General features: G+C 38.3%; 2 protein-coding genes across 7 annotated transcripts; one reads left to right on the forward strand and one right to left on the reverse strand.

Moving 5' to 3' along the window:
* Positions 1–1,070: 1,070 nt before the first annotated feature.
* On the reverse strand, positions 1,071–19,601 carry USP16 (ubiquitin specific peptidase 16). 4 transcript variants are annotated; one of them, XM_057385987.1, is made up of 18 exons: positions 19,532–19,601; positions 17,500–17,598; positions 15,701–15,882; positions 14,979–15,082; positions 12,628–12,731; positions 10,676–10,857; positions 9,583–9,675; positions 8,771–8,901; positions 8,329–8,416; positions 7,705–7,783; positions 6,761–6,852; positions 5,998–6,054; positions 4,946–5,113; positions 3,710–4,379; positions 3,349–3,443; positions 2,003–2,089; positions 1,592–1,745; positions 1,071–1,403 (listed from the first exon to the last, which is right to left on the reverse strand). In XM_057385987.1, the coding sequence occupies exons 2-18, from the start codon at positions 17,558–17,560 to the stop codon at positions 1,279–1,281; spliced, it is 2,472 nt and encodes an 823-aa protein (XP_057241970.1). In that variant the 5' UTR covers positions 17,561–17,598; positions 19,532–19,601; the 3' UTR covers positions 1,071–1,278. The 4 variants fall into 4 exon arrangements, with proteins under 4 accessions (XP_057241970.1, XP_057241971.1, XP_057241969.1 ...); XM_057385988.1 differs by lacking the exon at positions 19,532–19,601 and adding an exon at positions 19,460–19,524 and having other exon boundaries at positions 10,676–10,854; XM_057385986.1 differs by lacking the exon at positions 19,532–19,601 and adding an exon at positions 19,460–19,524.
* Positions 19,454–23,762, forward strand: RWDD2B (RWD domain containing 2B). Of its 3 annotated transcripts, none has more exons than XM_057385991.1 (5): positions 19,454–19,519; positions 20,335–20,553; positions 20,644–20,711; positions 21,739–22,107; positions 22,783–23,762. In XM_057385991.1, the coding sequence occupies exons 2-5, from the start codon at positions 20,347–20,349 to the stop codon at positions 23,018–23,020; spliced, it is 882 nt and encodes a 293-aa protein (XP_057241974.1). In that variant the 5' UTR covers positions 19,454–19,519; positions 20,335–20,346; the 3' UTR covers positions 23,021–23,762. The 3 variants fall into 3 exon arrangements, with proteins under 3 accessions (XP_057241974.1, XP_057241975.1, XP_057241973.1); XM_057385992.1 differs by lacking the exon at positions 19,454–19,519 and adding an exon at positions 19,670–19,856; XM_057385990.1 differs by lacking the exon at positions 19,454–19,519 and adding an exon at positions 19,671–20,020.
* Positions 23,763–23,897: the final 135 nt, after the last annotated feature.

Below are 23,897 nucleotides of genomic sequence, written 5' to 3' on the forward strand. Positions count from 1 at the left end.
CCAGCACAAACCATTCTATGATTGTATGATTGTATGATTCTTTTTTTTATAACATGCATCTCTATCCTCACCCTTTTAAGTCCCCACGCTCTCAAAAGGGCAGCCTGACAGCAGTGAACTGCATCACATTCTAATGACCTTAAAAATAAATGCTGAGCAGCACTAGCCAGCATGATGCAGAGCACTGGAATCTTTCAACTGAAGCCCCCTGTTAAGATTAATCTTGGGAAGTAAACAGCTTCTGTGTCTCTGAGTAGCTTGAAAGGAGAACTGCACTTGAAATCCAAGCCACTTCAATAATTAATCCTTTTACTACTCTTGCCAGCGCTACTCTATCTCACAACCAGAAGGGAGTGGAAGGCTAAATCAAGTCTGGAACTATGTTATGCCTAAATAAGGCTGGCATACAACAGCTCTACTAATGCTCGCTTTATAGTCAGTTGCTGGTGTGGCTGAAAAATAAACTCAGCAAGTTTTCAGAAGGATTGGCATACTGCTGTAGTCAGCTGCATGAAGGCTACTGCGGATGGTTCTTAGGGTTACAAGAACAAGATGCCCRTTTTCTTAGTAAGGCTGTTGTGAAAAATGCACTGAATGTAAGCAGCTGCTGCTCTASCATGGCAGAGCCAAGATTTTATTCACATGAAAGCCAATGGGATGCCTAGCTTGTGGACAAGAACTTCAAAGTTACAAGTTACTGCAGGACGAGTGGTCTTCCGCCTGCAGTGTGGAATGGCTATGTGGGACTGCCTGTAGTGAGAGAGTGAGCCAAGCACTCAGCCTTGCCAAAGCACCAGCAAAAGAATTCCTGGAGTGGTTGCAAACTTGAGGGCTCCTCTACTGGATATAAACCAACAGTGAGAAGGCAGCTGAAGCTGCAATTGTCTCGGCTTTTAAGATGTGTAGAAAGAAACAGCTTCTTATGCTTGGAACTCAGCTCTAAAAAACACACAGAACATGACAGCAGAGATTAACTACAGTTCAAAAATAGAGCTGATTGCTTTAAAGTGAAAAAAACTGCTCATTATGATTTCTATCAACACCCAAATTACTCAACAAAAACTCAAAGCTGTAATTTTGAAAAAAACCTTTTATTGAAAAGTAGTGGAAACACTGGAAAAAGTATAAGTTAATTGCTTGTCAGTGTGTCTAGGATGCATAAAGTGAATTCCTACTATACAGTAGCTCCAACACGTTAACAACATGATTTGCAAGTCTGCCTTCTCTCAAGACCACTGAAGAAGGTGGCTGCACACACATGAAGGCTCTTCTGATGAGTTACAGCAGYCTCTCATAAAAAAGAAGATAGGCTTGGGAGCTCAATACTTTGGACACAGAGACAGCTTGTACATGGGTATCGCTGATGTGGAACCACTGACCTTTGACTGGCTCCGTTTCTAAAGCTGTGAAAAGAAAAATTTAGGAGTAAAAGTTACAACAAAGAATTGAAGYACCAGCTTCACAGCCCTTCTTAGTGAACTTATCTGCCATGGCAGCATGTTGGAASTAKATGATCTTTAAGGCCCCTTCCAAACCAAATCAKTCTCTGATTTTATAAGCAAWAAWTTGTAAAATATTGCTAAAGATTTACCTTGAGATTGTCCTCGAAGGACAAGATCAGAGAGGTGATTGTTCATAGCTCTCGTTTTAACATAGGCAGTGTAGTGCCCAGACCTCATTGTTCCGCTGTGCTCAACAACTCCATAGAGAGAGTACAAGACCTTYGTATTCCCTTCAGCCACATTCTAGAAAAACAGAAGTTTAGCTATGTCAGCCAGGTGCTGTGTTTTGAAGAATGCAAATTTTATTTGTTTGCTGATGGAATGGAAACTGGTCATTAAAAATTCATGCAAGCACTACAGCTATGAGCAGTGAAGTAAAAGGYATCACAYAAAGTAACAAACAGGCTTGACAAGSGTTCTACAAAGATTTTACTAKGCAGCTTTGTTGAGAAAGCACATTAGAACATGGGAAAGGAGAATCTGATTGTTTTCCCACTTACTTTACATTTAGCTGTACAGAAAGGAGCCAAGTCTATCACTTCTGGGAACTTGATATGCCTGTTAACCTTCCGAAGATTAAATCCAGCCTTAAACAACCAAAGTAGAGGAAAACCCCGTAATGTTAAAATGAAGCATATTAAAACCATGCTTAGTTACTAAATGTTTCAGGTTACAGTTTCAACAATACAAAATGAGTYTTACATTACACAAAACTGGGAAAAAGCAAATTTTTTTTTCTTTCTCTGATGTCCAGTTTTCCAGCATTATTTTCTTGCCCCCACATGCTGCACTGGAGCACASGTTAAGATGGCTCTTCAGCTCATTCATACATTAAGGTAATGGTAGCAAAAGTGGAAAAAGAATCAGCTCTAATGCACTCCAGTAATTATAAGGACAACTCTTGCTTCTCAGATACTGTAACATGCCTGAGGATCTGATCTTAGAGCATCCAAACTGACATAAACTGTACTCCCACCTTAAGTAAATAATCATCCAGTATCGAACTGGAAAACCAAAAAGAGATGATAATAAATGTTATTTTMTTTGTATTATGGTCTCTTGGAATAGGCTACCATTTTCTATATGAAATTGGTTTTCATCTAATTAAAGTTGCCTCCCTTGTTTTTCAAGTATCTTGACCAAAACACCAAATGGGTTTAAATTTAGGAGCAGTAGTCTCTCCCTATCCCTTTCTTTCCCTTTTGTTTTTTTTTCCTGTCTCCTCTCCTCTCCCTCCCCTCCCCTCCCCTCCCCTGCCCTCCCCTGCCCTCTCCTCTCCTCCTTCTCTGTTGAAAAGCTAAAGCCCTGAGTTAAATTTTTTTTCTACAGCTTGGGATTAAAGAGGTGACTTTACTTCATTAAGTTACTTTGCTTTCCTTTCATCCTTCCTTCTCCCCCAAAGGCTCAGAATCCTCTCTTTTCCACTTCTGCCAACTTATTTGTTACTCATTTGTTATTAGTAAGGGATTCTATTTACCTATACYTACTGAAATATATGAGCCCATTAATTGCTGTAATAGTAGGAAACCATTAACACTAAGATTCTGCTTAATACAGTAAACCWTAAGAATAATGAGGCAATATGTTGTGAATATGCTCACAAAAATATTTTCCAGTTAATTAAGGGAAAATTCTTTCAGGAGAAAACACCTCAACACCTCAAAGACCACAAAATAAAATGCTGCACACTAAATGCATTCCAAACTTTGGGAAAAAAACCCAACAAGTTTTATACAAAATGGAAGTCATGTTAGCACATTTTCAAGTGAAGCTACTACCACATGCATATGTACACATATATACAAATTAACCTGAGGCTATATATATGTATCAGCCTGCTACTTACATGCTGAAACCTCTTTAAGTGAAGRGTTAAAATTGGAGGAGCTAGAGAGATGAGCATCTGCTTTTTGGCATTAGTATARACATACTTCTTTTCACCTGCAGAAAAGAAAAACCAAGAAAGATTAAAACAAATGTTTTATATCAAAACAAATGTTACAGCAGGAACTTCTTTATTTTCACTACTTAAACTGGTACAATGTCATCTACTACAAGAAATGAGAAGCTGAGCATTCCCCTTTAATATAATGAATGAAACTAGACAAAGTTATACAAATACAACTTTAGGGCTATTCCCCCACCCTTACCCACCCAAGCATCAGATAGACATATATTCAGTTTTCTTTTAAAAATGCTTGTCATACTTTTTATGTTGTTCTTTGGTCCACAGTGCCTTTGTGTACACACATCACACAGTAGTTTATTGGTCTCAGTAAGTGTTTCATTACGGGTAAATTGATACAAACAGTGATGGATTGAACCTTCCTCTGGGTTCAGCTCGTCCCTGTTTGCCAGAGTACAAAATGCCGTTTCGGGGTCCTCCGTTGATACTTCACACATCTTGTTAGGAACAGGCTGAAGGCCATCCAAGGTACTCGTGTCAGATTCATTGGCACCCAAGTGGAGTTTTGAAAAGTCCGTAGCAAGCTCTTCCTCATCTTCATTGTCATCATCCTCCTCTTTCGAAGACACATTGTCAAGGCCATTGACAAACTTCATAGGAGAATCTAAGCCTTCCACAGACAGATCCATGACAGACTCATTTTCTTCACACTCTTGTTCTGGCTTTCCTGTATTTTCATGCCTGCTCTGAACTTCTGTACTAATTCCCTGTATACTCRAGTCTTTTTGAGTTAAGCAGTGATCTTTGCAATCTTGTGATGATTCCTCTTCTTGCTTCKTATCAAGAGCTTCAGAGTTCATTTCAGTCTCTGCTTCTTGGTTATACTCGACATCTATCTCTGGCTGTTCAGTTGCACAGTGATCTGTCAARTGAAGCACCTTTCCTTGAAGTTTTTGCTGCCGGCGCTCGCTCTACACATTTGAATACATAATATACAAGAGTGCAAAAAACACAGTAAGTACAAATAGTACTTAGCATTTCTTACCACTTCATTATCAGAACGTTTGTTGCGTGCCAGAGATGCACAAGGCAGGAGGGGGAAWAATAATCTATGATTTAATGATCAGAGGTGAGCAATTCCACCAATACTGAATTTATCCACTGCTCCCTGTCATCAAGATATAGCTAATGATTCCCTTGGTATCTCCCCAATCCTTTATTACGTCTGTATTCTGAAGTTTTATGAATATTCTTGCAATCAATGACTGGAAAACAATATGACACAAATGAAGGCACCTTCAGATAGGCAACAAATTCTTCATTGCTCTGGATATGAGCTTATTCCTATACAGAAATGCTCAACAGAACATGTAAMTTCTTAACAGCAAAGGCATGGGTATAATTGGTCTTTTCAGTTGTGCATTTGAATGAGGAGAAATTCTAAGCTGTCTCCTCCTTCATGTAAACTAAGAAAGCAAAAAAAAATCTGTTTGGATAGGAAGAGCAAGCACAAAGTGAAATACCCGTTCAAACCAACCTTGGCTTGTTTTCTGGCCTGTTTCTTTGCTTTTTTCTGAAGGTGCTTGCTTGTACCAGGGGGCTCATCTTTCTGCTTAAGGTAATGGTCATTGATTTTATCCTCTTCATCTTCAGATTCCTTTTCTTTGTTTTTTTTAGTGTTTTCTCTCTTTGTAATTTTCACTTTCTACAAAACCCAGAAAAGCAACCATAAATACAGGTATGTTATCTGAGTTTTCAGCTCAAATATAACATTTTAATGAYGTAACATACAACTAACTCACACCCTGATGTTAATGGAAGGAGTGTCTCACTCCAGAACGTCCATATGAAACATGGATTTGCAGAATGAAACARTATGTAAAAGTAAGCCTGTTGAGAGTCAAGTTCTGAACCTGTAAAGGGGCAACATTGCCTTTGCCTCCAAYAGATCTCACTAAATACACTGAAGAGTAACATTGTACACAACCAGAGACACTGTCCGTTGAACTGCCTGCCACAGAATTTGCTTCTGCTAAAATAAAACTTGTTTGTGGCAGAAGACAAGTGATCCCTTTGACTGTGCAGGTTTCATTCCAACATTTAGTAATTAAGTTTTGAATGAGCAGTGCKACACAACAAATCTGAAATATTACACATACAGATTATCAATACAAAAGACAAAGTAAATCAAGTACTTTGAGTGTCTGGAGATTGATCAAGTAAGTATTCACATAATATCCTATGAACAGTTTTTTAACTTTATTCCATAACCTGAATATTACGAGAAGTGTTCTTTGACTCAGTGCAGGAAAATAGATGAAAATCATCTACATTTTCCTTCCACAAAAAATGTGGAAAAAAAACYCCAAAAGCACACAACCAACCTGTGTGATTCTAAGAGACAATTTGAGCCACAACTTACAGGAGTGACTCATGAAAAATCTTATTGTCTRCCTTCCTGTGCAATTTTGACTTGCAAAAGAGACTTTTAGAAAGATGCTTAGATTTGCTCCCTAATGATTGTGTTTTCATATAAACAGAAACAAAAAAAAAACCTAAGCCCAAAAGCACCTATGTACAATTTCTTACCTGAACATCTAGTACGGGAAGTGACAAATCAAGGAAAGACTCATGGACCAAGGATACCTTTAAATGAATAATCAAGAGTCCAATTTAATTTTGTTTGGAAGCAGCTGGCTTGCTGTCAATAGTGTATTTAGATGTTTGCATTCAAGGCCTGCTTTCACTTGTACACAAAACAATAAAACACAGCTCATCTACCTCCACGAATAGTTTCCAATGACCAAAATCCAGCAGTCACAGTACCACAGAAATGAGCAGGAAATACTTGTATGAATTTCAGTTATCTATTGAAACTGCACCTTAGGGCCTAGGAGACTCACAGCTGTAATCTATCATGATAATTCACCTARCCCATTTGCCAATACACTCAATTACTTCTTTCTTGGGATACATTATCCCAGTAGTGTCATCTTAGCTGTTGTCCTGGCAGTCCCACGGTCTTTTCATAGTGGGGAGGACTTAGTCCCTTGAATGAAAAAGGAAAAGGCCCCTGAGCAACTCATTTGCTCTATGATCTGTACCACTGGGAATCAAGGAGGGAATTCTGGCAGAGGCAGCTTGCTGTTGCTGACCTCTTTTTCTGGAAAGCTTTTGAAAGGAACTGGAAGATTAACTTCATAACRCAAGGGAAGAAAGATTCCAGCCAAATCATGCTCCTTTTTGAAAAGCATGCAGCTAGTTAACTCTTATTTCTACAGYCACTTTGGGGTTCTCCTGCAGATGACAGGACATTACACTCTAGGTTATTCGGAGCGGGCAGTTTACTTACAGTTCTGCATTCCTCACACATAATTGTGCTGGTTAGCTCTCCACCAAAGATTCGATCTACAAAACTTTGTATTCCCTTTTTCTTTTCATATTCTGAGAATTCAAAAAGCATACAATAAAGTTAATATTACATACAATATACAGGTCACCAATTTCAATATGGCATGCCAAATTAAAAAAGGAGAGAAAAACATGTGCAATGTATGATGGAACATGTTGGCCTGTTCTCATTTCCTCAGGAGAGGAAGTATAGCAAGATTCTGAAACTAAAAATCTTTTGTGTATCAAAGGAATAGGGGTGAAAATACATTTGCAGAAGATAGCTTTGTTAAACCACATCTTTACCACTTTTTCTGTTCAAATGCATTTCCCTATTTTCTCAAAAGTACAGCATCTCAGTAAGAATTCCTGTTTTCTCTGAGGACTGAAACAACTATYTGAACTTTAAAAACAAGCACCAACTTTTGTTGGGCAAAACCAATTTCCTCAAGTTGTATTTTCAGGGCACCACACGGACTGAATTTAAATTGGCAGCTCATTTCCTAAGTCATGTTGAAAAGTTWAAAAAGTTCATTGTTTGGATCTTTTAATACTACTGTTAAGTAACAATGGACTACTAGGGGCTACATAAATTGTACTCACATGCCAGTATTTTCTTACATGTTTGAATGATTAATCACTGCCCAAACATATTTTAATGTACGATGTCTATGCAATCTACTTTCTCTTATCCTGCTAAGAAGGAAATGCCACCAAGTTCAGCAAGATAATGAAATATAAAGTAAAACTATTGAACCTCTTATTCTAGATACAGGTATATGCAGGAGATGGCATAAAGCTGTACAATTAAATATGTATCTTAGTTGATACTATTAATGTTACTTTATATACTTCAACAAAACAGGAGATTTTACAAGTTACTGATGCTGCGATAATTTATTTTACCTTTAATTTTCTTTTTAAGTTCTTCTTCATTTTGTTTGTTAGAGTCACTCAGCGCCTTTAGTATTCCAACACTAATTTGCTGAAATTTTTAAAACAAACATACTTTGTAAAAGTTCCTCAACTAATTCAGTTAATTGATTAACTAGTTCATTTTACAATGTGTTTCAGGTGGATGAAAAAGTATAATCTTTGCCAATTAAGAGAGTCAATACAACAACACAAGTACCTATAGAACCACAAAACAGTTCTTATAGATACAAAAAAAAGAAAAAAAAAGCAACTGAGAAACAGGTTGCAACCATAATGCTTCACTTAGTATGTAAGAAAATCAGTCTAAGTCTCACCCAAATTAAAAATGGCAAAAATCCCTTAAGGAATTTCTGCAAGTGCATTTCAGAAACTGAGATAAAAGGACATTGTTTAGGGTGACTACACATACTCCAAACCCACTTTTTCTGTGAATTCTCTGCTAATATGCTTTAAGTTAAGTGCTTTGGGCAGCAAAACCACTCTACAGAGGCTGACATATCTTGGAACCATGTTCTTTCTCTCCTCAGCAGAAGAAAGAGTCTGGGTCTGGRGTATGAAGAAGAAGGGTATGACAGCTATGACATTAGCACTCACCTGGATTTCTTCTGCTCTCATTCCATCAAGTAGGTAACGAAGCAATTCATGACTGTCTTGCTGCTGATAACCTTTAAATCGTATTGCTCTATTAAATGAAATTGTAAAATGTAACTGACCTCAGAGATAAACAAAGCAAAACCAATTCACACCAAACACACATGCACCAACTCTCCAGGATGTATGTATTAAAAAGCAGCAACTGTCTACATACAGTATTTTCTAAAAATCTGAAGCCAGCTAATCAGTATGTCACTGAATATCTTTCATTTTACTGTTATTCATTTATATTTTTCTCTTCTTTCAAAAATTGTGAAGTATTCTACAAGTTTTACATGCTGTGCTCCAAGGTAGAGATAAAAAAAGGGGGAAAAACTGAGACTCTTATAAACAACAAACCTTTTCATACTTAACTATGACATGCAATTATACAGATACTCACTTTTTACAAACCTGAGCAAAAAGTTCCTTGGGAGTCACTACCCCTTTTTTTGTCTCTTGCATCTCTGTCACGAACTGATGCATAGCTAAYGTTAAAGGACCTGGCTGATCTAGTTTTATTAGCTGAGGTTCCTGTTTGAAAGAAAAATAACAGAGTTRTTTTGCCTTAATTCAGTGACACATTCTTCTGCAGTTACCTTTCCGTTTTCTATTCCCAAAAGCATTACATCACAATAGAATACACAAAAATCCAAAATTGCAGCAAGTTAACCTGACAAGAACAACACATGGTTTATCATGAAACAATAGCAAAACTCAGTTACATATTGCTTARTTCTATCTTGGTTTTTCTCTAAAACAAGTTCAAAGTCTGGATTTCTTGTTTTTACTAGGAGAAAACTCAATTTTCTTAAAAAATATTGTGCATTTGCTTTGCCATCCAAATCACTAACTGTAACGACAGGTGTGTTATTTAAGTTAGTGCTACAGACATCCTCTAATTTCCCACTTTGCATTTAGACAAGTAGCACTATAGCAAGAGTTACACATTTTCATCCTTTAAATAACATCATCATAATGCAAGCACTCCTAGGAGAGAGTACTGAATCACTGTTCTTACACTGTGAACAAAATACCTCCACTGATTACAGAAGCAGCTTTATGGAAATCAATGGTGAAAACTCCTGCTGATTTTACATCTTAATCTTGTCAGTACTTAGTTGGAACAGCTTTAAAATAGAGAGGCAAGCATTRCTTGTTTCCTTAACAGACTGGAAGGTGAGGATAAACAGCAGAGAGGTCAAAGCATATTACCATGCATAGCTCAGGTGACTCAATTTTAACCATTGTGCCAGGCATTTTAGCTTCTTTAAGCAGCTCTCTCAGGACTGGAGTTTGTGATAAATTCTGTAGAACATAAAAAAACAGAGATTGAAAATTGGGGACAATAGGAAAGGCAGCTGAATTCCACTAGTCATGGAATTTGTAGGAACCAGTTCAGCAGCAATTTATTTTCCCAAACAATGAACTAAAGTGCTTAACTACCACTCTGAGAATTTCAATCTGTGTTTAATAGTTAAAGGTTTATTCCATACAGCTAATGAGACTTCCAATGCTCTCTATAACAACTACTTCAGACTGCAGAAACCCTAAATCTATTGTTTTTCCACAGACTGGTCTTTTGACAAGTGTATTTACCTAATGTCTGTTTCTAAAAAAATCAAAAGATAAAATGCAGTGTTTGTTTTTGTTTAGTTTAAAAAGCTTTCACAAATATATCAAAAGCAGTTTATTGAAATCTGCAAGTAGAGTGGGAATTTTGTTTGAATAAAGCTTCAGTATCAAGAGCCAAAGAGCACAAGACCACATATGAGTTCCAAAACACACGGAAGAACAAGTTTATTCTACACTTCTTAGCTGAACAAGTCACTGAAGATGGCAATRCCTGCAATATGCTCATCCTGTTTTTTTTCATCCAATATTTACATTTGATTTCCTGTTGCTAAAAGAGACATAAAYATCCACAGTCTTTGAGTACTAATCTCTTATAGTCCAAGGGGTCAGCAAGGGTGATGTGTCAGACTATTCCATTTTTTTAGAAGTTACTAGGAAATTGGCATGCTTAATTTATGTCAGTGAAAAATGTTGTCCCTCAATTACAAGGCAGTTTATTTTATTTCCCCTTAAAGCAAGTCTGAACCTGCAGGTCCATTTCTTCGTATTTCTCTAGGCCAACACACTATTTTTAGAATGATGCCATCATTCCTGGCAAATAAAAAAATCACATTCTAATTGTGTCACTGTAAAATGCTGGGGGCAGGATTGTTGTGGGCTGTTTTTCATTTTGTTTGCAGGTTCTTTTACTAKTCAAAGTTTTTTTTTAAAAACAACAGCAAGTGTTTTGTACCTGCATCACTGCATTAAAGAAACAYGTATTCCCCAAGTTACTGAGTCCTTTCACAGCGACTTCTGCATTAGTAGTTGAATGAGAATTTTCTTCTTTAAGTGAAGCTTCTTTTTCTTGCTCATTTTTGCTGTCTTTTTCTACTTTTTTATTTTCAAGTTCTTTGCTCTCTTGTTGTTTTTCTACTGAAATAATAAAAACATACCACATGTTAACACAGTAATAGGGAATAGCCTAGGGAAGATTATTACAGCCAGCAGCAATCTATGAAGTTTACAACTTTAAAATATGATAATTAATTCTTTAATTTTTAAATGCCAAACTATCAGTTTACGTTCTTAAACTGTCTCGGTAAAAGAAACTAAAAAATAAAAAGAACAAAACAACAACAAAAACAAATCAAGAATCCCCTGAAATGCCATTTCAGGTCAGCATGCAAATCAAATATGTGTCTTGGCCCACAAGCCATTCATGCCAACAAYCTCTGAAATTCTGCAAGTGTTATTCTCAAATTTTATTCTTGTGTCAAAATCACCTATTTGAGGGCTTTCTACAACATCCAACAGGCTCCCACTGTCAGAGCATTCTCATATTCATTTCATGCACTTAAACAGATGATACTGAAAGGTTTATATTATTCCAGACAAGTTAAAAATATTTTCCCCCAAATTACTTTGGTGTATTGCTGAAAATTTCAATAACCTGTTTCATAAAGCCATAGGGGARTTCCAGACAGCTTTCAGAATAACACCCACACTGGTTTCTGCCAGTTTGGTGGTCAGCTATTGATTTATCAGGTTTCCTGATAAATAGGGCTGTGAGCTGAAATTGACTTTAAAATCAAGTAACACCAGCTCAGAAAAAGCAAGGAAAATGGACAATACAATCTTTGGGCAAGAAACAGATGGATGGACAACACATGAAGCACCTGARACAGGCAACAGCTGCACCCAGGCATTCACGGGTTTTCCAGTTCAAACTTCAGAAGAAAATTATGGCAACTGATAAGAAGTTCAAAYACTAGATGCAGAGAAACCCTGTGTCTGGGAAAGACTGACCACTCAAAAACCTCTACTCCCCGTGGGAAAACCTCAGCTGCTTTCTGAACAAATTCAATTCAGAGACAGCCACATGGCACTGCTGGATGTTAGTGTTCCATTTCCCATAGGGACTGTGRTTTCACMCAAAYGYTGGAATTTCTGACAGCCATTTATTACAGAGTTTACTTCTATATGCAAACTCTTCCAAGTTTTCTAGTGGAAATACCTTGTACAAAACCAGTTTTACCATTGTGGAAACTAGGGAGTTTTGCTGGGTTTGTTTTCTTTTAAACAATCATATTTTACAGATAGACTGCAGGCTGAACACAATAATTTAGAGAGTGCTGAGAGCACTGCAGCTGCCTATACTAAATGTACAGACCCAGTGACAAAACCTGTGTACTACTCCTTCCAGTAAGAAATGTGCTGCCACAGCTGAAGACTCAGTCATTCCAGCTAAATACATTCGCAAATACCCATAAAAATACTTTAAAAGTATCAAATCAAATTATCCTTAAGCAATGACAAATTGTTCTTTAGATCTCAAGGCAGACTGAACAACATGTTGAATAAACACAGTATCCTAAGYAATAAAAGTCAATTCCCTACTTCCTGAAATACTGAATGCCAATTTTTAAAAAAGTCACAGTAAAACTGTCTTTTTTTTCCTATTCTTGTATGCCTTGTCTGTAAAAGATTCGGGGATGCTGAGCAAAATCCTGATCCAATTAGGTCCACAGGCTAGGATGTTACATACGGTTATCAGAATTTTCACAGATTAAAGAAAGGGGAATGAGTTTTTTTTCTTCACCATAACATGCTCAATCTAATTCAGAGTAAAGTCTGGATTTATAGTACTGTCTCCAACATTTAGGAGACCTTCCTATTTACTGTATCTATGGCATAATTACTTACCTGCATGCGATGAATCAATACCAACTTGTTTTCTAACAAAATCCACAGTCTGGCCCAAAAGGGTTGAAGTTTTATATGGAACTTCATTATCACATAGGTAGCACCTGTCTCCGTCGCCCCCAAAAGAAAACAAATAATCCTATTTATTTTTCTATTATTTAAAAATCCTACACAATTTGCTTGCTTAACGCAATTCATTACACAAAGTTATAAAATTACCAGGTTTAGTTTAAGATTCAGAAGTCTTAGAGCAGAGCTCAGTCTACTTATCACAAAAATAAAACACTTTAAAATGATCTTTAGTAAATKATTTTGGTAACTGGCAGCTGCAATTTACAAATGTAAATTAGACTCTTAACAGATGTGCTTGGAAACCTTGGTACAAGAAAAATAAAACTTGAGAAAATTTTGCCCAAAATCAAGAAACTTAGGTATCAGACCCTAAAGGAAATAACTTATGAATACTATGGCATGGAAAAATATTTTGAATATTCTAGTATTCAAGCAAGTATTTTATTGCATTTAAATCAGGTAAGAAATAATTTCAGTGTCTCCCATTAAACCTGCAGACTTTTATTTGCTCTTCTACTGCTGATACAAACCCTACTTTGTCTCTTTATGAACAAAGAAGTGCATGGTTATGCCAGTAATCTCCTTTAGACAAAATTRTGGGAGAAACTGCAGTGATCAAGGCTCAAGAAGGGTAAAAGCCAGCCAGAACACAGACAGTGTTTTAACTGTACTGATTTTGTAGCTTTACCCAATCAGCTCTCTGAAGTGGTGGCAAAAGGTACTGATACTTCTGGTGGAGAACACCAGTTACAGCTCTTAGGCAGATTTCAGGATTACCATATGTCAGACTCAATTATCTGATATTAAAAGCAGCAGAAGTCTGCAGCAAAGTGTTTCCCTAAATCTCTAGCATCCCTGGCATTATCTGTAATCATCACATTTCTCCTATGTCATAAAAAAAAATTGGTTGAGCTTTTAGATCCCTGATTGTTTATCTGTTGTCTGTCTGGTTAATCATAAAAATAGGCATTTTCACTCCTGGATTAACAAAGGAGAATTACTTCCATGGTTTGTTTTAACACTATAACATTCTATCTATCACAAAAATTGTAGACAACCTTAAAAGAATCAAGGGATTGGAAAATGTTTTGTTAGTGATGACTGTTTCCACCAGCACTGAAAATGTGTACAACAGCACTTGTAAACCCCAAAGAGCAGAACTTAGTGAATTCCTAGAACTCTCCTCTTCCTCTCCAAAACATTTAACTGTTTACAGTTATTATTCATATCCAATTTGAACCACATGTACATGCACACCAAAGACAGATTTATTCACACATTCGTTAATAAAAGCAAAAGCAGTTTTGATCAGAATTTTTGTACTAAAYCCACTGTGACTTACAGTTCTTAACTGTGGGTTTGATTTATAATAAATTTACAGCCAATATATCAATCTTTGAATAATTTATTGGGCAAGTTTGTACAACCAAGAAGTTCTAGACGGAAGCCAAAACACCTTACTTGGACAACTTCCTCTCATTTGCAAATAGTTTGATTAAAAAACTTGGAAAATAAAGCATTTCAAACCCACAATTCTAACACTAATTTAAATTCACAAAGAGAAGTTAATTAGCTCATTAGTAATAATGCATCATGTCCATTTCCATTTTAGAATTCATTAAGAGTAGTGATCATTACCCATAAGTGCTAAGTATGATCAAGTAAATAGATAATGTTATGTAAAATGAACATGATAGATACTAAGTTACAAAACCAGGTTACTAAGCAAAGCAAAAAAACTCTGTATGTTAAGTACCCCCTTACATAAAGTAGTGTGTGATTACTTTTGAGAGAAGCAAATACTACCAGGGACATGGATTTTGTACTGTTTGATGCAGTGGAATCTTGAAATTCTAGCTGTGCTTCCTGTCTACGTGTGGTAATAAAAAATCATATTTACCGAGAAGATAAAAGATTGTCACTAAGTGCACATCAGAAAGAACCTTCTCCCAARGTCAGTAAGATCTAGAGCTACAGATCAACATTTGTTTCCATGTGTCAATATTCTCACCAACTAAAAGCAGTAAAACAGGAAGTCAACAACATTTATTAGTTGGTCACGTTCAACCTGGATTATCAAAATTTCCTAATTATAAATCTCACAGGAAAATAACACTTGTTCTGCTGATTTCAGCAAAGTCTGCTGGGGATTATGTGWTTGGAAACACTTTAATATACGCCTGGAGAGAAATCCCAGAATTCACYAAGAAATGATAAATTGTATCCCAGCCTCTGCTGCCCTCCAGCTCTGTCTTGGAAGCGTTGCCTGACAAACTCACCACACACTCCAGTTGTCCAAAYTGAGAACCAAACAGTGGGGTTCAGATCTTGGTGTTTTGTAATGCTTTAAAGCATGCTGGTCTTGAGAATTTCTGTCACAGCCCTACAATATAACCACAAGTGTCACAAAATCCACTTGACTGTCAATGAAACATACATAAAGTCAGAGTACAAACAAAGTATTAAAATGAAAACTGTTCAATTATGTTCAATTAGTTAAGATCAGCAGATGGCTATCTATTTCTGCAGATAGATAATTTACTGGGTGCAGAATAAAGCTGCTCTGGGACTGAACATTTAATTAAAAAAATTCCAGTTTGAACACCCAAAAGAACGAAACAGAACAAAAAACCTCTTCAGCATGCAGAGCTCCAAGTTTAATGAACTAATGTGAGCATTAAGATCTTCTTGTAAAAAAACCCACAGATTAGAAGCTTTTTATTTTCTCAGCAAAATAATTCAAACTTTCTAGGAAAACAAGTCCTCAAGATGGTGTTCTAGCCTTAAGCCTGCTAAATGCCTTTGGGCCATCTTTCAAGTATTTCATTTGACATTCAGAGCAGATATTTTTTAATCCCACTGCAGCATATAAAGTCATCTAGGTCGCACCACCTTTACAACAAAAAAAGAAGGATATAAGAGTTTAATTAAAAACTCTCTTGTTCCACTATATTATAAGACACAGAAAGGTATTAAGACAAATTAAAAACAAAAGAGATACCCTATGGCCACATTTTAGGCATAACCATATCGAAGTGCCTTCATCAGTCTCCTCCTGCTCAGCCTTCTCTTGTGTCTTACTGTCTGCCTTGCAGTCCTGACAAACATGCCATTCCACATTCTGCAGTGCCTTTCTCAGATGCCCTTGGTCCAGTCCTTTACGAATATGCTTGCACACAGGTTCTACAAAATAAAAAGCACAGGAAGGATGTAGGTAATACAAGCATAACGTATGTAAGAATTAAAGACACAGGCAGCAATCCAGAAGCAAGGATAGTCTTTCAAGAGCCAAAGAAACACTGACAATTTATCTGAGTACAAGAAAGAAACCTTTTGTTACCACCATTCACAATMTGGGTATACTGCTGCTGCATCCTAAACTTTACTTTGAGTTGTTTTTATTGCTCAGATAGTGTGATAGTGTAATCTTTGCTGAAGCAAGATTACAGCCTCAAAATAGAAAACTTCCCTTGGTATAAATTGAAACTCGTGCAAATTTTTGTAACCTACAGTTCTGTTCCTGTCCAAGATTACAGGATTTTATCAGAGTGCAAATGCTAGCCCARCAAAAGATAAACAGATAGAAGCATTCTTTTAGCYTTCCTAAAAATCACAAGCTTCATCTACAATCTCCAAATTGTCTTTCAAAACACAAATCAAAGAATTTTCTATATTGGCAACTACTGTTACAGTGGAATTATTCACCATGATCAGTCTTAGTTTCATTGGTGACTTTACAGGACTTTGTAATGGTAAAATAACCTATTATAGGCAAAGAAGTGAGATGCCACCAGCAGTTAGAACATAACTGATCTCTTAGCTGGAGAAAAAGAGGAACAGTTACAGCAGACATTGACCCTGACTCTTGGAAACAAAAAAGTCCTCAACACCCCCAAGAACCAAATCAGACAAGAACAGCTAAAAAAGGCATCCATTAGAGACAGAAGATAACAGAAGGAGACCAGGACAATCAAAAAACAAAGTAGAGCAGACCTAAATTTAAACAGGTCATCCYAGCAAGCCTCCTCAAACTGTAAGTAAGTGCTCTCTCTCCCAACTAAATTAGCCTGGCTCAACTCACTTCCCCAGCTGGGGTCAACAAAAAAGATGAGAAAGACACAATCTGTGACCTGGCAGATAAGGTGGTAAAAGAGAATGCTACAYAACACAAGTAAAAACAAAAGTTACAATAACCAGGGTACACAGAAAAAAACCCCAAACAAATTAAAAATTTCAGCACAGGCAAGATCCAGTGGAGCTAGGAGAACAAAATTTACTATTTGGAATTAGGAACTATTAAGAACAGAAGAATAGAAAGAAGAGGTTTTAACCAAAATACACTATGAGAGCTGAAGTGTCCAGGGTCACTACCAAATTAGCTGCTAGAATAAAGGCAAATGGTTTCACAGAAAGTATTTTAATCACTGCTTTAAATGCTAATGCAAGAAACTTCTGCAACAAAATTTTCACTGGGAAAATGCAATTTAAGTTGAGCAGCTGACTCTACAGATTCTGAGGAATTTTATACAATCTGTATGACTAAAGAACTCTGTGTCTGAGTTCCCAGAAAACAATCTCAGTTTTCAAGACAGGACTATTATTTTCTAGCATACTTAGAAAAGTAACAATACCAATATTTCTTGCTAGACTTGAGTTTCAATTAAAAAAAAATCYAGATTTTGTAGATGAGACTTCAAAGCCAGTGACTAGTATGAAGGCCTTCTAATTTTAATCAGCTTTTAAGCCTTCTTTGARGTTAAAAGAAACATTAAGTCCACATATTTCTCCAAGCAAACATACTCAGTATATCCGGAGACTCATCAGACTGTGCAGATTTGCATTTGATCCGTTTCTTTCCCATATTTGTAGTCTGTAATTGTTCCTAAAAGGAACAGTGACCTAGCAAAGAAAAACAGTAAAATTAGAAACAGTCTTTGTATAACTTGTTCATTGCTACATAAGTTATTGCTACATAAGTTATTTCTACAGCCAAGTCGTCCCTTGARGTGAATTACTTGTTTTAATTTGMCATTGTCAAAACAAAAAAATAGTAATTACATGTTAACATGAAACAATTGCAGCTGTTGCATAGACAAGATCACAGTACCAATTACCAAACCAAGTGATTTAAAATCTTAAATCAAAAGCACTCACRAAATAACAAGATTGGAAATGTTAGTATCAAAAATTCCACAAACTAACACCACAGGGATTTTATGAGATGGAAATGGTTTTGTCCCAATTAAATATTGAAACTATTTGCATTTGCAACCTTTCTGTTTTGTTTATCACAAATTCCCTGTGTTTTTGATGAAGTTGGACGGACGTAAAATACTCTTTAACATATTTGAAAATATACAGCCAACAGGAGTTATGGTTTTTCAACTTTTTTACTGGGGAAGATTTATCATCTTCTTCCCCACATATCAAGCAAATAATTCAGATGKGTCTATTATTTGCTATACCTGTGGACCCTTCTCAACAAAGTGATCTATCACCAGAGTCCTAAGCCTAGGACTTGGCTTGGCTTGGCTTCAGACAGGTGGTTACCGCACCTGATAGAACATTTTTAGTTTCTACTCTTTGGCCCCTGCACCTTACCTGACAAAAGATCATCCAAAAGCTYGGGTAAACTTGTAACTCAACATATGTTAGACAATGAAAATAAGGAAGCTAAAAGRGTCCAAAATCAAGTCGTTGCAATCTTTGCAGGCTGGCTTGACCCTGCTATCCACCCTTCATGTACACACAGCCAGCACTAAACCCAACCTGTATCAATCTACCCTTCRAAACCCATTCCTTTGCTTGTACTTGCAGCACACCAGCCCCAGAGCACAACTGCCTGCACAGAGCTGGCACAGCCAAAARACTAGGCCAGACCTAGAGAATCAGAAAGAAAAATTAAGCGGGGGAGAGCTTAGGCATGATACTCACACAGGTTGCTTTGTATGAAAAGCCATTCACAAACAAGAGCATGCTTGCACAAGCAAACTCTAAATGCAGATGACCCAGCTGTTGATGGCTAGCTGGCAGCCACTTCATCGATAGCAGAATTATCAACTTTTGCAACTTAGCATTCAATTTGTCCAGAAAAAGAAACAWTAGTTCATCCAACAACCTTCCTCTATAGCACATTTTTCTGCAAAAACTTACAATACTTAATCTTGTATGGACAGCTTTTAGTTGTTAAAATCCTTTCCTAATTGTCTTTGCTCCTGCCGGGAAGGCAGGGCAGCATCAACTCGTGGAACTATTAATTAAAGCCACGCTGTGCCTGGGCAGACTTGTCTGACAGGCTCCTGCATCAGCCTTTCCACGACACAGCCGTCAGCAGGAAACGCACAGCCTAAAGGACTGAAGCAGTTCATACTCAAGATAAGATGGAGCGGTCTGTAAACGACCAAACGTGCACCTGCGTTTGACGGACACCCTGGACAAACGCCCKGAGCGGCTGTGCTGGGGAAGCCCCGGGCGCGGCGGGCAGCAGGCCGGACCCTGTGGCCCTTTCGGTGCCATGAGGGGGAGCGGAGCCCCGAGCAGGATCCGGCCCGGCCCGCGGCTGCACCGCCCCCTGCCCCGGCCCCGCCCGCTTCCCATTGGCCCGCGCCATGACTGACAGGTGGCCCAGCCAATCGGGAAAGCCGCGGGTTCCGGCCTGAGCGGCGGCTRCAGCGCGCCGGCGGCGCGAACCCCGGGCTGGGAGGAGAGCGGCCGCGTCGGTAGGAAAGCGGCGGCGGCCCCGGGGACWCCCGTTCCTCACCTGCCAGCGCGGCGGGGCGAACAACTTGGTGACGCATGACTCCACCAGGCGGGGCAGGCGGTAACCTCTCACCTCAATCACCGGTGGCGGTGTGGCGGTCACCGGCTGCCATGAGCGCTTCCGGCGCGCTGCATTGTGGGGCTGTGACGGGGTGGGGAGGGGGCCGGGTACGCGCATGCGCGGGCACTGCATCGCTTCGCTTCCCCTCCCCTCTGGTCTGAGGGGTGCCAGTGGATGTTGGGGATGGGAGTGCGGTGTTTGAGGGGTGGGAGAGACTCCCCAGCGCTCACGACAGCTGGGAGCGGCTGCCAGACCAGCCCTGTATGGAAGATGTTGTTTTGGTGACACACCAGCACGACCTGTGTCACCTCAGGATCCTGGAAACCGCGTGGGCTATGTGCGTGACCCAGAGTGCCAGAGAGACACGACCCTGTTATGATCTGCATGCTCATAACTTGATATACCTTAAATCTACAACTTCCTCGTAAGGGGAAGTGGAGGGGCAGACAGTCTCTGGCGACCAGTGATAGGACCCAAGGGCRGGACATGAAGCTCTGTCAGGTGAAGTTTAGGTTGGATTTTAGAAAAAAAGGTTCTTCTCCCAGAGRGTGKTTGGGCACTGGAACAGGCTCCCCGGGGAAGTGGTCACAGCACCGGCCTGACAGAGCTCAAGCGTTTGAACGGAGCTCTCAGGCACAGGGCGTGACTCTTGAAGTGTTCTGTTCAGGGCCAGGCGTTGGACTCSATGATCCTTGTTSGTCTGTTCCAACTCAGCATATTCCGTGATTCTGTAACATGATATGCATAGGAGTAGTAAATGAACTTTGTCCCGTATTCAAGCCATGATTKTCTTTCCTGATTTTTTCTTTCCTCAGGGAACGACAGAAATGGCCAACCGAGAGCAAGCAGAGATACAAATTTCAGAGTTAGATTTACTGTCCAGCATGTTTCCTTATGAGGAAGAGTTTGCTGTGACAGACCAACTAGCTCTAGCTGAACTGAAACACTATGTTGAAAATGAGTCTGCAGAGGTGCCATCTTCAAAAGTTCAGTTTATGCTGAATGTAAAGGCAGAGGTGCCTAATGCCTCTATGGTACTGTAAACACCTTTCAAAAAAATTATTTTATTACTTTGTGGGATTTTAGGGCTTGCTTGAAATAAACATTTGTTGATTTGTTTTTAGGTGGAATTCTCTATGGCCTGTGCTTTACCRTTCAAATATCCAACTGTTCCCCCAGAAATTACTGTGAGGTATGACTGCTAATAAAAACATTTATAAGTTAGTGTGTTGTACAAATACAGTTATGATAAGAGAAAGCAGTCTTTTTTTTTTTTTGTGATTTACTGCCAGATTAAACTGGAAGGATGACAGTGTTGGAGAAAAAAAATAAATATACAAGCTTATGATTTCTCTGGTATGCTCAGCAAATAAGTAAGGAAAAGGGAAAAATTGTGAAAAAGCCATCACCTTTACAGAAGGGTTACATGTACATACTGTAAATAGGGCTGATGTTCAAGAAGAGAAACTTGTCTGTTTTGGTAAAGCTTAACACTAACTAAAGGGGTGAAAAAATAGTCAAAGGTCTTACTCTTCCAGCCTCCTGGTATTTTTTAYTTCTGTTTAAAGAAGTAGACTTTCATGTTAGTTCAGCCACCATCCTTACTTTTCAAGTACCTTTTAGGTGATTTTGATTTACAGATTGATAGTGCTRTTTGTGAATTCAAGAGTTAGCACACCAGTTAAATACTAATTAAGATGTTTTCATAGTTAATACGGTTTAAATATCAATAGCAAGTGCATATATCTAACTATGCCTGATTTTCTTGGCAGCTTGAAGCAAAACTTTTGAAAAGTTATGATGCGGGGAAAAGGTCTGGAGCACAAGTTCTATAAAGAGCAGCTGAGGGAGCTGGGTTTGTTTAGCCTGGAGAAAAGGAGGCTCAGGGGAGACCTTATCACTCTCCAGAACTGGCTGAAAGGGGGTTTTAGCCAGATGAGGATCTGCTTCTTCCAGGGAAGCAATGACAGGATGAGAGGAAGTGGCCTCAAAATTTCTTCATGGAATGGGTGGTCGGGCATGGGAAGGAGCTCCCCAGGGAGGTGGTGGAATCCCCTCCCTGGGTGCTCTGCTTTGGCTGACAAGGTGACCATCGGACAAAGGTTGGACTTGATTTTGGGGGTCTGTTCCAACCCTAAGGATTCCATTATTCTATGTTTCTAAAAACAYGCTGAATTGTAAGCATGTCTGTATTTATATACATTTATATTTTTCTTTAGGTCGTCATTATTAAGCCGCTCTCAGCAGATTCTTCTGAACTCTGATCTAAAAGCATATCTGGTGCAAAACTGCAATGGCGAGCCCTGCATGCTGAGTGCAAGGGAATGGGTTAAAGACCACGCAGCTGCTTACATTGACAAAGAGCTTTCATCTTCCTCAATGACAGCTTCAGATGCCACACAGTCAGAAGAAGTCACCATGTTCACTCGATTGTGGATCTACAGTCATCACATTTACAACAAGCAAAAAAGAAAGAATATTGTTGATTGGGCCAAAGAGCTCTCTCTGTCAGGGTTTTGCATGCCAGGGAAACCAGGTATTGTTTGCGTAGAAGGTTTACAAAGTAGCTGTGAAGAGTTCTGGTCAAGGTTAGTTTTTCTTTGTACTTAAATGCCATTAGTAGTTAGAATATTGCATTTTGTCATGTTGTACATGTGGCCAGAAGGTGGGAAATCTAGCCACTTGCCAGCCTGTGAAGATCTGCAAAGTATTTGTGTTTATAATTCATTTACTCTAAATATCCATTGTACTGATGATTGCAACAGTCAAGGCAACTAGTACTGTATGGTGCACATTTATTTCTGTTTCCTTTTCCTCTGAGTTTCACTTCTATAGAGATGGACTGCAGTTGTGTTAGATATGTGTGCTGTTACATCGTATTTTAGTCTGCTCCCATCATTTATCCTTCTGGGTGGTGCAGGCTAAATGAGCATTGTAATTTGATGGTATCAGCTAAAACTGAGAATTCTTAGCACAGAGGAGGCAAAAGTAAGCACTGAAATAGAAACCACATCTTCATTAATTATTATATGAGGAATATCATTAAAGTTCTTAATTCCTGAGGAGATATAAAAACCCCAAGCTCCTGCCTATGAGAGTGTTTGCATGGTGATATTTCTATTACCAGCATGTGAACCATTATCTCTGTCAATATATTTATGCAAATGAAATTTACTGACATTTGTGATCATAGATATTCCATAGTACTTCCTAAAATAGTCTTTATTTTATAGRTAGATTAATATTTCTCCAATTACTTTTAGGATAAGAAGATTAACATGGAAAAGAATTCTTATTCGGTACAGAGAAGATGTTTCTTTGGAAGGTGGAGGGCATGCTGAGATCCAGAGCAAACGGAAGTTCCCCACTTTGGAAGAAAAATAYTTTGATGCACATGGTGCCAGAGGAAATCATATGGATTTGGGGCAACTRTATCGTTTTTTAGAAGAAAAAGGATGTTCTGACATATTTCAAATGTACTTTGGGGTTGAAGGGCATTGAAGGGGTTGAAGATCCACACAGGCCTCAGCACTTATGTTTGTAATTTAATCTTCATAACAAAGTCTTGGCTTTTCTGCAACAGCTGATCAGGGACAGAATGAATAATTCATGACTTACGTGATGAATCCAGTTTTCAATGAAAACTAATATCCAGTGAAATCATGAATAATGAAAATGACTGTATGGATGCTTWATACATTTTCTGGTTTTAAGGTGATTTAGGGTATATATCTATTTACAGTGAAAGAAAATGTGTTTGTTAACCTACAGGACAGTTACAGAACTATAGATGAATGAACAGACAGAATATGGTGAATGAGAATAAGAAAAGACAGAAATACAGTGTGGGTATCTCAGGAGCGAGAACATGATGTTTACATTAATTGTTACTGTTTACATACACTCCATGAGGAYGTTTTTTTAATGATCTTCTAGTTTCTACCTAAAAGTTTAGTAAGCCATGAAATCAATATTTTATTTAAAAATGAGCAAAGGGAGGGAGCAAGTTTACAAGAATCTTGCTCATGCTGCCAGTATGAGGTAGGATGCCTGCTCCAAGGCATAAGAATTTTCTGTAGGTAAAAGTGTGTGTGTGGGTAAGAGGGATACCATGCTGGCTGCATTACATCTGTTACTTTGGTTTGTGTAATGCAGCAGTTTACTAAGGATTGGGCTCCCTTACAGCACAGTCCAAAATTGTGACATGATYCTCAGCCTTCTGAATTYGCAAGTTTTSAGTCCTGTAATAWGAAGTGYATTATACTGCRTGTGTTTTTGAGTCYGGTTTTAACAAGTTCTATCAATGAATGGTRATTTTGTGGGTACTGTATCTAAGTTCCATGGTAGAAAAAGCAGACATTATTTTCTTTGGGTTAAA

This window comes from Malurus melanocephalus, unplaced genomic scaffold (assembly GCF_030028575.1).
Source record: "Malurus melanocephalus ecotype Western Australia unplaced genomic scaffold, MMel_1.1 scaffold_899, whole genome shotgun sequence".
Taxonomy (NCBI): domain Eukaryota; kingdom Metazoa; phylum Chordata; class Aves; order Passeriformes; family Maluridae; genus Malurus; species Malurus melanocephalus.